At 50.6% G+C, this 16,251-nt stretch overlaps 1 protein-coding gene across 1 annotated transcript in view; it reads left to right on the top strand.

Moving 5' to 3' along the window:
• Window positions 1-12,882, top strand: part of CUNH3orf70 (chromosome unknown C3orf70 homolog) — a 70,662-nt gene extending 57,780 nt beyond the window's left edge. The window contains exon 3 of the mRNA XM_006160791.1: window positions 12,318-12,882. Within this exon, the coding sequence (XP_006160853.1) occupies window positions 12,318-12,874 (557 nt within the window). The 3' untranslated portion in view covers window positions 12,875-12,882. The remainder of the gene's footprint in view (window positions 1-12,317) is intronic.
• Window positions 12,883-16,251: the final 3,369 nt, after the last annotated feature.

Below are 16,251 nucleotides of genomic sequence, written 5' to 3'. Positions count from 1 at the left end.
CAGTTACTAACCAGCCAGGTGAAAAAGTAGCCTCCATTCTCTCTTCTCAGATTGGCTGGTGTGAATTCATAACTGTGACAGCTTTGCTATTTCTGGTTTCTAGCACTTAACAGAAGTGTTATTTTTAAGGCCCTCATACCAGCTGCCCGTACTCGAGGGTGTTACATGTGGCCTGGAGCAGTGTGGATTATGGAGGTTAATGGGCGAGGGCTCCTGTCCGTGCAAGGTGCTCGGTGTGGTTTCTTCCACCACCGCCATTCCGTCTCCTACTCGACCTGATGCAGATCTGCGTATGACACTGGGAGAAGGGTGAAACTTGATTGCTGACATCTGCTTAGTGCTTTAGACCGTCTATGCCACAGCGAGAGAAGCAGTTAGAGGTGGCAGCGAGGGGCCGACCCCGTGGCGCCGTGGTTAAGTGCTGTGCACAGCCAGCTGGATCCCACATGGCCAGCCACAGGGTGACTCCTGACCCTGAAGGCTTGAAAACACTGTGCCCTAGTGTGGCCATGCCCAGAACCGGGGCAGGGTGGAGAGAGGGAGGAAAAAGGATCGCAGCATCACTGCACCTCCCGAGAAGGTTCTCTCTCTCTCTGAATACACACACCCTCTGGCAGCTCAAAAGAAAAAGAAGTGGAGGTGACAGCAAGTGATGTGGTTAAGGTGCTGGACTCCCACATGGCCGACCATAGTTCGAGTCCTGGACCTGGTGGCTTGAAAACCATGCAGGGTGCATGTGCATGCGTGCCCCAAATCCCAGGAGGAGACTGGAGGAGAAGAACTGTGGTGTCGCCGTCCCCCAAGGAGTGATTTCTTACTTTCCCTCTCACTGTCTCTGTCTGTCTCTCTCCTCTCTGGCAAGTGCATGCACCCTACTGCCATTAAAGCATGTAAGGTTTTCTACTGGTAAGAGTCTCAACTTCCAGTACACAACCCCCCCACCCCACCCCCGGGTCACCCCATTTTCCTCCTTCATCCTGGTCCTGCCACTTCCTGCTGCTTTTCCTCCTCCCGAGCCTGGGTCATGCCCGCCAGAGGCCTGTGTGATAGGTACTGTGGACTGTTCCTCAGAGATGTCTTCCCTGACCCCGCGGTCGGAACCCAGCCTCCCGAATGTATCACTCCTAGTCACTGATCTGACTTTCTCTTGCCACTGTTTGTGTGTCACTTCGAATGCTTTGTAACGGTACGCCTTTTCCTGTGATGATTTGTTTAGGGTGTGTATCTGCACCCACACGTGGCCCGCTTTGCTCGCTGTTTCAACCCCATGTCCCGAGCTGAGTGCCTGACACACACCTGAGGTTAAACCCTTGTTTGAAGGAGTGAAAGCAGATGTGAAAAAAGACCATAGCGTTTCCGGAGTAGGTGATGGAGGTGGGGTGGCAGAGAACTGCAGTCAGAGAGGTTGACAGGAAGCTGGGTGCCTACAGGGCATACTGGAGACTCAGGGACAGGAGTTCAGTGCTCTTTGTGGCTGGCCAGGTGGCAGCCCTGGAGAGGCTGGAAAGGCTCGGCGAGCCCCCAGGCAGCTCCCGCCACCGCCACCGTTCCCAGCAGAGCGATGGAAGGTTCAGTGCGCGGACGCCGAGTTACCGTTCCAGGCGCTCAGTCCTGCGATTGCCCCAGGAGGCAGAGATCAGTAACCGGTTCATTTATTTATTTTATATAAACCATTTACTGAAAAAGAGTCTGGATGTTTACATTCCCATACCCCTGCTTATCTTTTACAAACTGTGAAACGTCTGAAATTCTTTCAACACCAGCAGATTTAGTGTAGAACAGTTCCAATTTTGAACTAAGAAAAGTTTCATGTAATTTTTTAAAAGAGATTTTTGCTATATAGCATGTACGTTCACCAGAGAGACAGAGATAGCGAAAAACCAAACCACCCCCCGCCCGGGGGATGGCTACGCCACAATCCCTTCTCCTCCAGTCTCCTCTCAGGATTTTGGGCACACATGCACATGTGCCCAGTGTGAGTTTTAAGCTGCTGGGTCTGGGGCTTGAACCACAGTCAACTACATGGGAGTCCAGCGATGTAACCATTGTACCATCTGGTCTCTGAAAAGTTTCATGTAATTTTAAAACACAGAAGCAATTACAATGATCAGTCAGGTTGAATATCTATACATACACACACACACACACACACACATAAATTTCCCATTTATTCAAAATGTGAGGATCTTAACATTGTGTTTGTTTCTTAAAACATCATTCCTTCTAAAATAATATACCAAATAAAGATTTTTAAAAGTGTTGCATTCTGTTTCAGTAAGAGGCACATTAGCTAATTAGCTTATTAGCATTATCTTTTAAATTAGAAAGTAAACCTCACAGTCAGGATCACTAACCATGGTTAAATGAGGAAAGAAAATAAGGGAATGGTAACAGTTCCATAGGGTCAAAAAGCTAATAATTGGGCTTCACTTCCAGGCGTCTGCACCCCAGGTTAGCCCTGACACCGGGGAGCTGCTGCCTTTACAGTGTTTCTCTGATGCTTCCCTCTGCCCGCCACACGACCTGAACAGAACATCGTGCTTGGGAAGCCGTAACCGCATCCCCGCCTCCGCTCTCCTTTCAGTCTATCAGCACGTGTCTACTGGGCTACATCTCAAAAATCCTTTCTTTTTTTTAATTGCCAGAGAATGTAAGAGACGAGAGGAAGGGAGAAAGCAGCTCCAGTGGGGTGTGCTCACGCTGAGTCCCTTCTCTATTTCTCTATCCCATCGAGATTTGGGGCATGCGTGCACATGCACCTGGTGTGTTTCTCAAGCCCCAAGGCCGGGATTTGAACCATGGTCAGCCACGTGGGATCTGGCTCTCTTCACCACTGGGCTACAGAGCTAACCATCTGAGACCCTTCTTTTGTTCTTTTCCTCCTCTGATTGTCCGCGGTTCACGTTGTTGCCAAAACCTGAACTCTCCCCTTGCAGTCAGCGCCCTGTCCAGGCCCGGCCCTCACATACTTGACCCTCCGTTGATCTTTTTGGCTGATGCTCTGGCCCTCAAATGAAACTGACAGAGTCCACAGGAAACTGGTCTGGAGCAGTTCTGCTCGCTACTATAAAGGTCTGTATTTTTTAGTGGCCAAGTAAAATCCTTCAATGTAGCCGGGAACCCTCTTCTGCTGCCGGGAGACTACCGTTATACCCCATAGTTTTACTTAACTCTTTTTTTTCTTCTCAAAAATGTTGGTGTTTACTTAAGTTCATTTTTCCCATGAGTGAGAGAGACAGAGGGTGACAGACAGCACCGCCCAGTAGGGTCTGAACAACCACAGCCTACCCCTCCTCGACCAGCCTGGGGCATGGGCAGGTGTGTGTTCGATACCCAGGGAGGCCCCTGGACGTGAACCTGGGAGTGGGTCTGATTGTGAAGAACACTATTTCTGTTACAACTGGAGCCACCTGGGGAAGGTCCCGGGTTCACATTGCAGGACCTCCCTGAGTACCCCCCGATCCGGACTGGCTGTCTCTCTCTCGCTTTCTCATGAAGAATATATAAACTTGGCATGTTGACTGCGGTGGTGCTGGATAGAAGGTCAGGACACAACGGATCGGTTATAATAAATACTGTGTTGTTTTGCTTTTAGTTTGTGATATGCTATTCAACTTAGTGAAAAATGCACGCTGCAGAAACTGCTAAATAAGAATTATTTTTCAAAATAATGCCCTTGGGAATAAAGTAAATGTAATTGTGATTCACTATATAAAATCAAAGAACTGAGCTTTGCATATAGTTCACCTCGGGCTACTCATTTTTTAACCCCAGCAGATTTACCTCTCTGATTATATTTTGCTTAGGTTAATGTTAGAATTGCTTTGTGTTCCCTGAGTGGGGTATACTTCATGTGTCGGGAGGACACACATTTAACAGCCATGAAACTATTTGCAAAAGCAAAAAGCTTATTCCCCCCCAAAGGATCTTTTTTAAGTATCAAAATACATAACTGATTAAAAAGACTAGTTTAATAAGGTGCATGTAATTGCTTAACAGGGTTTAGCTTATTTTCTACATTTGTTTGGCTTTTTTTTTTTTTTTCATTTGTGGTCTACAACCAGAAGAAAGAAACACATTCCAGAAAAATCTATCTTCTGTGTAGTTCACCCTGTGCTATAGACTAGACTGTTACCTGAAGCTTAAGGCAGAGAATGACAGTGTAAACTGATAGAGCATTGTCTAAGCCTTAACTTTATTTATTATGATTAGTTTTAAAATTTGCTATGGGGCATATGTGCTTACCAGAGAGAAAGAGAAGAAAAGTGAGAAAGAAAGCTGTCAGGTCCGGGACTTGAACTGCATTCACATGGCTATGTGAGAGTCCAGCGCCTTAACCACCATGCCACCTGCTGGTCCCTAGCTAAGTCTTATTAGTGACATAATGGGTGTCCTCCCATGGGAAAGCCCAGGCTGTCTCAAGGCATGGGTCCTAGAACCAACTCCCTTCTTGTTCCATAATCTGAGAATATAATCACTCTTTTTTCTTTTTTTCCACCAAAGACCTGGGACGAGAACATAAATCTCTCTCAGTGTCACATGAAGGTACATTGGGAAGAGTGGGTACCACATACCCTTGCCAAATGCCAAAGAGGAACAGAATAAGAAATGTTATGAATCAAGACGAGCAGAATAGGCCCAGCTGTGGTGACACAGCGGCAGGGGCTGCTGTGCCGTGCTGCGGGCCACCTGGGGTCTTGGTTCACGTCCAGGGCTCTTTGAACACGTGGATGGGCACAAGGGCATGTTGATGATCTTGGCTGGCTACAGGGCTCGGGAGCATCGTGGTGGGAAGACCCTGTCAAGGGTGCCCCACTCCCCTCTGCAAGTAAATAAAGAAACTTAAAGACATTTTGAAAGAAAAGGGAAGTCACTTTGGTGGGTTTTTAAGTTTCAGTACCCTCAGCAGGGTCTCATGCCATGACACCCCCAGCCTTCCCCAGCCAGTCATGATCATGGTCACCCGCATGCACTCCTCACAGCTACAGGACAACCGGAACCGAATCCGGCCTCCCGCCGCCTTCCAGCATGGCAGAGCGTCCTAGGGCTGGCTGCACGGGTGGTGATGGGTCTGAGCCGGCTGTCACTGAGGGACAGCTGAGAGTGTCGAGCTTCCCCAAAGAGAAAGAAGAAGATCTTAGTCATGTCGTAATCAGTTTTATTATTGAGAAAGTGATTTTGTCTCTCTTAAAAAAAAAAAAAAAGACTAGATGAATTCATGGGCTTTTGAAGCTTATTTTGATTTTTAATGAATTTTAAAATGTGTATTAACTACAGTAATAGTTTCCTGTGGATGAGTGATTTGAAGGCGTCATCAACAAACGAAGATTCTACCTCACAGGACTGTTTTGAGAATAAACGTAAGAAGGTGTGTAAGTTCTTAATAAAAGGGACCAGGCTCCATGGAGAAGTGCTGATCCCAGGCCGGGGCAGGCTGAGTGCAGATAAGCCAGTACCACCTTCTGGGCAGAGAGCAGGTAGGGATGTCTCCAAGCAGGGACGGGACGTCCGATGACACAGGAGCTCACTCTGCGGAGTGGCCGGAAGCAAACTCTGGGGCACTTTCAGCCCCAAAGCGGTGACAGTGATAGGGCGCGCCCCACAGAGTAACCTGCACGTCCAGGGTGAGGGAGGCAGGTCCCACGCCCTGCTGTAGCTTGACGGCTCTGGCAACTTGACAGATGGCAGGCTGGTGTGTGTGCATGTCCCGGAGCGCGACAAGATGGAGACGTGGAGGAGGAACGGTGGCACGGCCATATCCTCCCTCCCTCCCTCCCACCCTCTGTCCATAAGTAAACATCTGTGAGCCCATAAATGAAGGAATGAGTGAGTGAGCGAGGGGAAGGGAGCAGCTTTTGGTGCTTATATAGAATCACAATGAATAGAGACAGAAGGATTGAGGGGACAGCGGTGATTGTTACTGAGAGATCCACCTCAGTGGGAGAAAGTATGAGAAACGGTATTGCTTAGTCCCGAGATCTCTTACAGAGGAAGTACCTTCCCGAGGAGAAACCCGGACAGACAGCACAGTAAGCAAGTTCAGAGTGACTGAACACCCTGTGAGAGGCGTGTCAGACCGTGCACTCAGGGTACCCCTTCTGTGGTGTTCCCCCTTGTTATACTCTTTCAGTTGCCAGAGGGTGCCTGGGCCTGCGGGGTGGGGCTCTCCCAGCGGGGTAGGCACCCTGCGGTCTCTTCTCCAGCCTCCAGCCCACAGGACTACACACGTGCACCTGGACGTTGTTCACGTGGCTGAGATTCGGACTGAGTTGGCCACATGGGTCCGACTCCCTTAGTCGCTGGGCAGTGGGCTTCCCCGCCACATTTTAGATTATGTTTTTTATTCTGAAAAGAATTAGGAGTCACAGTTTTAAGAAAATGCTGTTAATACGGAGGGTTCCCATACACTCTTTACGCGGCAGCTGCAAGGCGGACATTTCTCAGCGGCAGCTAAGAGGCGAACAATAGAGAAGAATCACAGCCGAGGCGCTGACCCCACGTGGTCCCCATGGGGAGCGCGTCCCTTACCGGGAGGCCCCCGTGCTCCTAGTAGCCACACCGCTCTGTAGCTGGGAGCCGGCACTGCCCTAACACGGGGGTCCCAGATTCGGTTACGCAGGTCACCTGTGCACGCCGGGTGCACCTGCCCACGTCTCTGGCTGGGAAGGCTTGAGGGGGGTCAGAGTGTTAGATCCTGTTCGGGGTGCTCCTCTGTCTCTCATGAAAGAAGTAAATAAACTATTTTAAAATTCAGGTTTTCATTTCTTTTTTTTTTTTAATTGAGAGCATGCACAACTCTCTGTGGGGCGTGGTCACGTGGCAGTCCTTTTCCCTCCATTCTGCCTTCCCATCGGGGTTCTGGGCACACCCAGACACCTGCTTGGTGGTTTTTCCCAGCTCTGGAAGCTGGGATTTGAACGGTAGTCAGCCAGGTAGGATTCGGCTCCTTTAACCACCGAGCTGCAAGACAAGCCTGCCTTGTGGGTTTTCTTCCTACTGTCTGTAAACACAGTGAACCGCACTAATTTTTTCCAAAGAGTTTAAAGTTGTGGTAAAACATAATACTTGGCACCCTCGCCATACCAAAGCGCGCAGTCAGTGGTGGTGAGCACTCTCCGTGCAGCCCTCGCTGGCTCTGTCCCCGCAGCTCAGGCCTCTCGCAAAACAAAGGATCCATCCAATCCCGTTACACGGCCCCTCTCACTCCCTCTTAGCCAGACACCGGTTTACGTGGATTCGATGACTTTAGATTCTCGAGAAAGTGGAATCTTACTGCACGTGTCATCCTACGTCCAGCTGACTCCACTCGGGCGAGTCTGAGAGGCTCCGCTGTCGAGTAGCGTGTCAGAACTCTCTTCCTCCCTAAGGCTGCTGCCCCCTGTCCCGACCCACATCTGTAGACGGGCATGTGGGCTGCTTGCCCTCGGCTCCGAGAGTCGCAGCTGTGTCTCCTCCGTGCCCCTTTCCATTCTCGGGCGTGTCGGAGCGGAGGGCTGGGTGGGTGGGAAAGCTCAGTGCGCCCTTTCCTCTCCCTCTGCTTGTCTCCACCCCCTGCCTCTGAGTGTCTTTTCCCCTTAGAGGTTTCAATTTTTAAAAGCTCTCATCCATTTATTCTTTAAATAACAAAGTAAACCCTTAATTAAGTTCAGAGAGTATAGTGGTTATTGAATTTCCCTCACAGCCGTAAACCCTTTGTTTCAGTCCTTGCCGCTGAAGAAGTCCGTGGGTTTGGGATCCAGCAGTTAGCGTAATGGCTATGTCACTGGACTCCCACGTAGTCGACCACGGTTTGAGTCCCGGACCCAGTGGCTTAAAACTCACGCCGGGCGCGTGTGCGTGCGTGCCCAAGATCCCGAGAGGAGAATGGAGGCAAAGGGATTGCGGCGTGACCATCCCCCCTGGGGGGTGATTTCTCGCTTTCTGTCTCTCTGTCTCTGTCTGTCAGGCAAGCGCACGCACCCTATAGCGAAAACCTCTCCAATAAATAAATAAATAAATAAGTCCTTGGTTTTTACGTTCTGAGCAGCCATGGCGGCCTCTCTGATGATGCGGGGTCTTGGGATGCATCAGGGCCATTGTTGACAGCATGGGTTCACAGCACGAGATTCTATTAGGAACTGCTGGGGACTGGAGCAAAGTATTAACCCCTCTGAACTCTACAAAGCTAGTCTTTTTTTTCCCCACTTTGCCAAGGGGTGCCACACTTGGTTGGGGGTGGGGGCTTTTTGGGGCGTGCAGGCACACGCACCGGGTGTGTCTCAAGCCACCAGGTAGACTCAGACCATGCGGTCAGCTACCTGGGTTCTGGCTGTCTTAACCAGCAGGCCACGGGCGGGTGCTTAGGAAACTCAGTACTTGACAGTTCATCATTATTAGATGTTTATGAGCAAATCAAGCAGTACACAGGCTGAGTATCCCTCATCCCAAATGCTTAGGACAGGAGAGGCTCAGGTTCTGGGTTTTCAGATTTGGGAATATTTGCATATGCACAGTGAAATGGACCGGGACCCAAGTCTAAACACAAATCACTCGTTTCACGTATGCCTCATCGACATAGCCTGAGGGCCGTCTTATACAACATCTTTGTATTGCAGCATTTTGTCTTTAACCCATCAATATGAGGTCAGGTGTGGAATTTTCCACCGCTAGCATCAGAAGGTTGGTGTTGGGGGTGGGTTTTAGGAGGAAACAAGTGAGATAGGTTATAGAACTGTATGCCACAGCTGAGTAAATATGTCACGGACAACTCAGAGTGCATTTTCATAAAAAACTAGAACTGCTGTTGAATGTGTGCAGCATTATGTGAGGTTCAGTGTCGAGGACAAAGGGTACGTCTGCGTCCTTGATTTGCTTTTTATGCACTATGTACATGCTTTGGAAAACAGTACTGTTCCCCAGAAACACGTACAAGGATTATTTGTAAGCCGAGATCATAATTTCAAAATAAAAAAATAGGTTGGTGCTCAAAATGTTTCAGATTTTGGAACATTCTGGATTTTGGGATCAGGGATGCTCAGCTTGTAGCATTATTTAATAAGCAATATTTGACAGATGAGTACTAAACTGTTTCTCATGTGGCCATCATTACTAATTTTTTCTTCTCCGCCTCTTCTTTGCATCTGTAACCCATATCACCAAGTGTCTGGCGGTCACCCCAGTCCCGAGAAGCACAGTTCTTAATAGTAGGTGTGCCTCGTAGAAGGCCTCGTATGGAATGGGATCTGGAGTGCAGCCTGCACCTTCCTCTCCCAGCACATCGCTCTCTCTCTGTGGCGTGCCTGGGTCTGTTCTGGTCGTCACAGTGAAGTGCCACAGCCTGGGAGCCAGCACACCACCACGCACTCGTGTCTGCTGGTCGGGAGTCCAGGACCCAGTGCTGGCGGTGCTCACCCTGGTCCTCACGGGCAAGAGCACGCTCTGGTCTCCTCCTCTTCCAAGGGTGCAGAACCCACCCCGGGGGCCCCACCTCCACCCTGTCAGAGGAGTCACCTCCCCCGAACTCCTCGCACGGGAGGTGGGACACATTCTCTCATAGCACTGTTACGAAGAGAACAGCACTTTGGAGGAAGAGGGAACCAGAGAAAAAAGAACAGAGAAGGCAACGCAATTATGAAGAGTCACGGAGAAGGGAAAGCGGGAGAGGGTGGGGTAGGAGGGTGCGGGAAGAGTTGGGGGCAGAGGATGGAGATGTCCCAGGGTCTGGCGTCACCTCTTCCCTTCCTCTTTTTGCCAGCGAAAACCTCTCCAATAAATAAATAAATAAATAAGTCCTTGGTTTTTACGTTCTGAGCAGCCATGGCGGCCTCTCTGATGATGCGGGGTCTTGGGATGCATCAGGGCCATTGTTGACAGCATGGGTTCACAGCACGAGATTCTATTAGGAACTGCTGGGGACTGGAGCAAAGTATTAACCCCTCTGAACTCTACAAAGCTAGTCTTTTTTTTCCCCACTTTGCCAAGGGGTGCCACACTTGGTTGGGGGTGGGGGCTGTGAGAAATCAACCCCCATGGGAGATGGCCACTCTGCAATCCTTTCTCCTCCCCCCTCCTACCTTTCGGGTTTTGGGGCGTGCAGGCACACGCACCTGGTGTGTCTCAAGCCACCAGGTAGACTCAGACCATGCGGTCAGCTACCTGGGTTCTGGCTGTCTTAACCAGCAGGCCACGGGCGGGTGCTTAGGAAACTCAGTACTTGACAGTTCATCATTATTAGATGTTTATGAGCAAATCAAGCAGTACACAGGCTGAGTATCCCTCATCCCAAATGCTTAGGACAGGAGAGGCTCAGGTTCTGGGTTTTCAGATTTGGGAATATTTGCATATGCACAGTGAAATGGACCGGGACCCAAGTCTAAACACAAATCACTCGTTTCACGTATGCCTCATCGACATAGCCTGAGGGCCGTCTTATACAACATCTTTGTATTGCAGCATTTTGTCTTTAACCCATCAATATGAGGTCAGGTGTGGAATTTTCCACCGCTAGCATCAGAAGGTTGGTGTTGGGGGTGGGTTTTAGGAGGAAACAAGTGAGATAGGTTATAGAACTGTATGCCACAGCTGAGTAAATATGTCACGGACAACTCAGAGTGCATTTTCATAAAAAACTAGAACTGCTGTTGAATGTGTGCAGCATTATGTGAGGTTCAGTGTCGAGGACAAAGGGTACGTCTGCGTCCTTGATTTGCTTTTTATGCACTATGTACATGCTTTGGAAAACAGTACTGTTCCCCAGAAACACGTACAAGGATTATTTGTAAGCCGAGATCATAATTTCAAAATAAAAAAATAGGTTGGTGCTCAAAATGTTTCAGATTTTGGAACATTCTGGATTTTGGGATCAGGGATGCTCAGCTTGTAGCATTATTTAATAAGCAATATTTGACAGATGAGTACTAAACTGTTTCTCATGTGGCCATCATTACTAATTTTTTCTTCTCCGCCTCTTCTTTGCATCTGTAACCCATATCACCAAGTGTCTGGCGGTCACCCCAGTCCCGAGAAGCACAGTTCTTAATAGTAGGTGTGCCTCGTAGAAGGCCTCGTATGGAATGGGATCTGGAGTGCAGCCTGCACCTTCCTCTCCCAGCACATCGCTCTCTCTCTGTGGCGTGCCTGGGTCTGTTCTGGTCGTCACAGTGAAGTGCCACAGCCTGGGAGCCAGCACACCACCACGCACTCGTGTCTGCTGGTCGGGAGTCCAGGACCCAGTGCTGGCGGTGCTCACCCTGGTCCTCACGGGCAAGAGCACGCTCTGGTCTCCTCCTCTTCCAAGGGTGCAGAACCCACCCCGGGGGCCCCACCTCCACCCTGTCAGAGGAGTCACCTCCCCCGAACTCCTCGCACGGGAGGTGGGACACATTCTCTCATAGCACTGTTACGAAGAGAACAGCACTTTGGAGGAAGAGGGAACCAGAGAAAAAAGAACAGAGAAGGCAACGCAATTATGAAGAGTCACGGAGAAGGGAAAGCGGGAGAGGGTGGGGTAGGAGGGTGCGGGAAGAGTTGGGGGCAGAGGATGGAGATGTCCCAGGGTCTGGCGTCACCTCTTCCCTTCCTCTTTTTGCCAAATGAAGTCCTGACCCCTCTGGGCCAGAGTATGGTTCAGGAAGTCAAGAATCACATGCTAGGGTCCGTACGTGGCTGTGGCAAGGGGCCAACTAAAGCAGAGGACCCGAGGGCCAGCACGAGCCCAGGCAGCACCCTGCCCGGCACTGCCCAGCCTGCCCACTGTGGCCTCCTGAGCTCAGTGACCACGGCCCCGGCCCGGAGGACAACCGAGGTTTGGCCTGGTCTCTGCCTTGGTGTGCTCTGTGACATTCACACAGTGGCCAGCGTGCCTGACGCAGCCACCAAGTACATCTGGGCAGATGTGACTGGATTAATCGGCTTCATGAGCACAAGCCCGAGGTGACGGCACAGCTGTGGCTGCTGTTGGGGCCTTTCAGGGCATTTGTCCTTCCCTCGGGGTTTCATTTGGAAACCGTTTTCGACTTTTTCATCATGGCTTCCTTTGCTCTGGGATCGTGGGAGGCTTTGCTCAGTGTCGCGTGATGTAACAAGAACGAGGCAGGGACACCAGGACCAGTCATTTAGGCCCCCTCCGTGTACCTGGGTGAGAACGGGAGGGCTCGGCCCAGGGCACATGCGCAGTGAGCGTGAACCCTGGGACGGCTGCGGCTGCCCTGCCTGGGGAGCGAGTCCGTGCCACCCGGAGCTGTTACCGGGCCACTTGTCAACCACCAGGTCCTCGGGAAGGAGCCGAGGCCGCGGGGAGCTGGGCGCGCTCTGACTTCGCTGTCTCTCTGTCCCCGCAGGCAAGTACGTGTACCAGCCCATGACCCCTGTGGAGCGGCTCCCGAGCACCGAGATCCCCGCCCGGCCCCGGGAGCCCACCAACACCATCCAGATCTCGGTCTCGCTCACTCAGCACTTCCTGAAGTTCGCATCCGTCTTCCAGCCCCCGCTGCCCCCCGAGTCGCCCAGGTACTGCATGATCTCAGACCTCTTCATCGACAACTACCAGGTGAAGTGCATCAACGGGAAGATGTGCTACGTGCAGAAGCAGCCGGCGCCGCATTCCCTCCGGACCAGCCCCGAGGAGGCCTCTGCACACGGTGCCTTAATTTCAAAAGAGAGCGACACGCCAAAAATAGATCACTGCTCTTCTCCCTCAAGTTCCGAGGACTCTGGGATCAACGCCATCGGGGCACACTACGTGGAGTCCTGTGACGAGGACACCGAGGGGGGGGCGGAGCTGAGTTCAGAGGAAGATTACAGCCCCGAGAGCAGCTGGGAGCCGGACGAGTGCACCCTGCTGTCCCCCTCGCAGTCCGACCTGGAAGTGATCGAAACCATCGAGACCACCGTGTGAGGGCCGGCCTGCTGAGCCTCTGTCCTGTCCCAGCGCGGCGGCTCAGCGCGACAGTCCTGGAACCGAGGTGTTCTTTTTTATTACAAACGTTTCCTTTTGTATCTTGGTCTATTCCTATGTAGCATCTGGTGTCACAGACTGTGACCCAGCCTTAATTTCACTGGGGACTTTGAAAACGGTGAAGTGAGGATCACAGAGGAGCAGCTCCAGGGGCCGTGGGGGAGGAGACAGCGTTTTCTCGGCAGCCGGCCTTCCCTTGCAGACGCTCTGGCCTGTCTTCGGCGTCGCCAGCACCCCTCTGCTGCTGGTGCCCTGGGAAGAACGCGCCTGCCAGTCCTTCCTTTTCTCCCTCTCCATCACCCGCACTGGGTCTGCACCAGCTGCCTCCGCTACTTCTCGGAGCTCACGGGGGGCCAGCCCGCGCCAGACTGGCTGGGGGGTGGGCCCACGGCCGGGCTCAGGCAGACCTACACTGCAGGACGACTGCCTCAGTTCTGTTCAGCCAGGCTTCAGCTGTGCACCCACCCCGTGGGTCCTGGGGGGATGCAGGGTGATTAAGACACACTGAAGGGGCCCACAGTCCAGCAGGGGGCATGACACGCAGCTAATGGCACCCAGAGTGCTCTGGGGGCACAGGGGAGGGAGAGAGGGCCTGGCCTAGCTGCTGGCCTCGGACCTGGAGTCCCCACATTTCTGCTTTTCTTACTGTTCTTCAGACCTGGGGAGACTCTTTAGAAGCTCTGTAGGTAATTGTATTAGGAGCAGCCACATCTGACATCTTAAGGGAAAAATCAATAGTTTTAGTTAGCATGGAAATGCTAAAACAGACGTCCTTTAGGGATTAGGAATGAATCTAATAGGTTTGATTAAATCTGCTTCATTTGGTTGTATGAAGCATTAGAATGGCTTAGCTGGGAAATGGACTGGAGTTCAATATGATGCATGGATTTTTTTATGCAAATGCAAAAGCAGTTGAAATACTGTAGCTCACTGCTAAGTCAGGAGAAAAACTTTGTGTCGCGTTCATTCACTCCACTACACTAATATTCACGGACTGTTGTATTCGTCCTCCTCGGTCACATGCACATAACGGCGATCATTCTTTCTTAGTGGCTTTCAGAATTCTAATCTCCATCAGACCAGGTAGTCTCGTGTGAGCTGGTTATCTGCCTTCGCTCCAATATTGGCGTGAGGCATAGTTAAAAATCCAGGAAATGTAAAACATGGTCTAATGAAACGAGAACCATCAAAATCGGGGATAGTGGAGTACCCCTACCTGGCTCCACAGGGGAGCCCGGGGCCTCGTCCTGTTCCCGTCAGCACTGCCCCACGTCTCTTCTGTGTCTCGGGAGTCCGTAGTTTTAGAAATGAGAGGAGGCTTCCCGTGTCTCTGCCTGAAGCCCCCGTTTGGCACCTTCATGAATTATGCAAGGGAGACTGTTTTCCCAGGGTCGTCAGTGCAGTTCAGGTGATTCCCTAGAACGTTAAGCTAGGTGCCCGGAGCGTCCACGGGCTCAGAAGGCAGGACTTGCATTTTCCTCTCCAGTGTGAGTTCAGACTGTCGGAGCTGGATGAGGCCGCAGCACGACTCTCCCACTCACTGACACACGGCAAGTCGCACCGCAGAGGTGGCTTAAGGAGCTCTAGGGACAAGGCTCAGAGGATGCTGTGGTGGCAGGGGGTGTGAGGCGCTCTCCCTGCCCTCGCCTCCCTCGTGCCCGTGGCCAGCTGGAGGCAGGTGTGGAGGCTGCGGGCTCACAGCTGGACCGGGCCCAGCAGTGTGGCCAGTCACCCTGCACTCCGTGCTGAACTGAGCTCCAGGCCTGGCTCGGCACACTCCGGGGAGCATGCAGTGGGGCTTCTTTCTCCACACGCTCCGTCCATGTTCTCTTATGGGCCCACATTCCCAACACCAAACCCACTGGGATCAGCCCCCAGGTCTGCACAGCCTGGAAATGCAAGGTCAGGGGTCACATTTTAAGGTGGGCCACACGTCAGGGTCGGGCCCTTCCCAGACATCGCACAACTTTAGTCCAGGTTCCTGTTTTTTAAACTCCTGAACTGCCATTTGGACTAGGCACAACTTTAATGGAATTTTTGGATTTAATAATAATTGATGATCACTTTAAAATTTGCACAATCTCTTTATAATGAAAACTCACTAAGCTCCACCTACTCGTATTTTATAGAATTGGAGATATCCCATTGGATTGTAAGCATCACCTACTCCCAGATCTCAAATCAGCCTTTTCTAAATAAGCACCATTTATTTATTGATTTTTGTTCTGGCACTGTTAATTCTGAAATATATGATTGAACCAGAGTTGTTTATTTATGCTTGCATTCCAAAATCAACGTACGAAGATATAAAAATGTGTGGCTTTAACTTAAATTCTAGGCCTATTCTGTTCTATAGTATATGAAAGAATGTCTCTGTAATCCTGATATTATACCGCTAACTTGTATAAGCATATTTATAGGCACTTTAGAACGTGTTTAGACAACAACGTGTACTATACACGGGGAACACACTCACGTCACACGGCCTCGGACTGACCCTTGTACCTGGAGGGCAGTGACGGCTTCCCCGCTCGGGCCTAGTCATAGGCTGAGCTCAAGCAAGGGTTTGGCTGTGCAGGTGGATAAATGACCTTTCTGGGCTTTTGTGGAGGTCTTTTGGCAGTTAATATAAAAGTTATTAGGGAGAACCTTCCACTAAAGATGGAATTTAGCTTTCTTATCAAACCAAGATGTCCTTTCGAATTTTTAGAGTTCAAGTACACTTATTTTCCGAGAAAGGACAAAGGACAGTGCTCTTATGGTTAAACCTAGTTGGCTCATTAAAAAAAAAATAAGGCTTTACTATAATATCTAGGTTTGGTTTTGTTTTCAGATGCGAAACGAGAATTTGAGGAACCCTAAAGAAAACCAGTTGCTCTCCTGGACTCGTAGCTCCAGGTAACACGGTATGCAATAGAACAGGACCCGAACCTAGACCTGGACAAAACCGTGCAGCCATTTTCCTGAAATACTTTCTGGATATGATCTGGGATTAGATTTATCTTGGGAGTGGTGGTATGATTTCTTCCACTTCTTGGCCTACTTGAAACACCATCATTCTTTTGGGACCGATCATAACAAACTCCTTTTATGCAAATTGGATTCTCTACTTAGGTACAGGATGCAGCCAGATTACTTAGAAAGCTGTTGAAATACCCGGGGAAGCTGGCGGTCTGGATACTACTAGGCGAGAGAAAAAGCACAAGTTCAACAAAATATTTATACAGTCAGCTCTCGATGCATCCCACAGTTTGTTTGCAAAATGTTACTGCCACGTTTTGGCTTTCCACAAGACAATCACAAAGTTTTAGCAGTTT

Source organism: Tupaia chinensis, unplaced genomic scaffold (assembly GCF_000334495.1).
Source record: "Tupaia chinensis unplaced genomic scaffold, TupChi_1.0 Scaffold000708_1, whole genome shotgun sequence".
NCBI classification, from domain to species: domain Eukaryota; kingdom Metazoa; phylum Chordata; class Mammalia; order Scandentia; family Tupaiidae; genus Tupaia; species Tupaia belangeri.
Note: the sequence above shows the minus strand (reverse complement) of the source record. Positions and strands in the feature narration are given on the sequence as shown.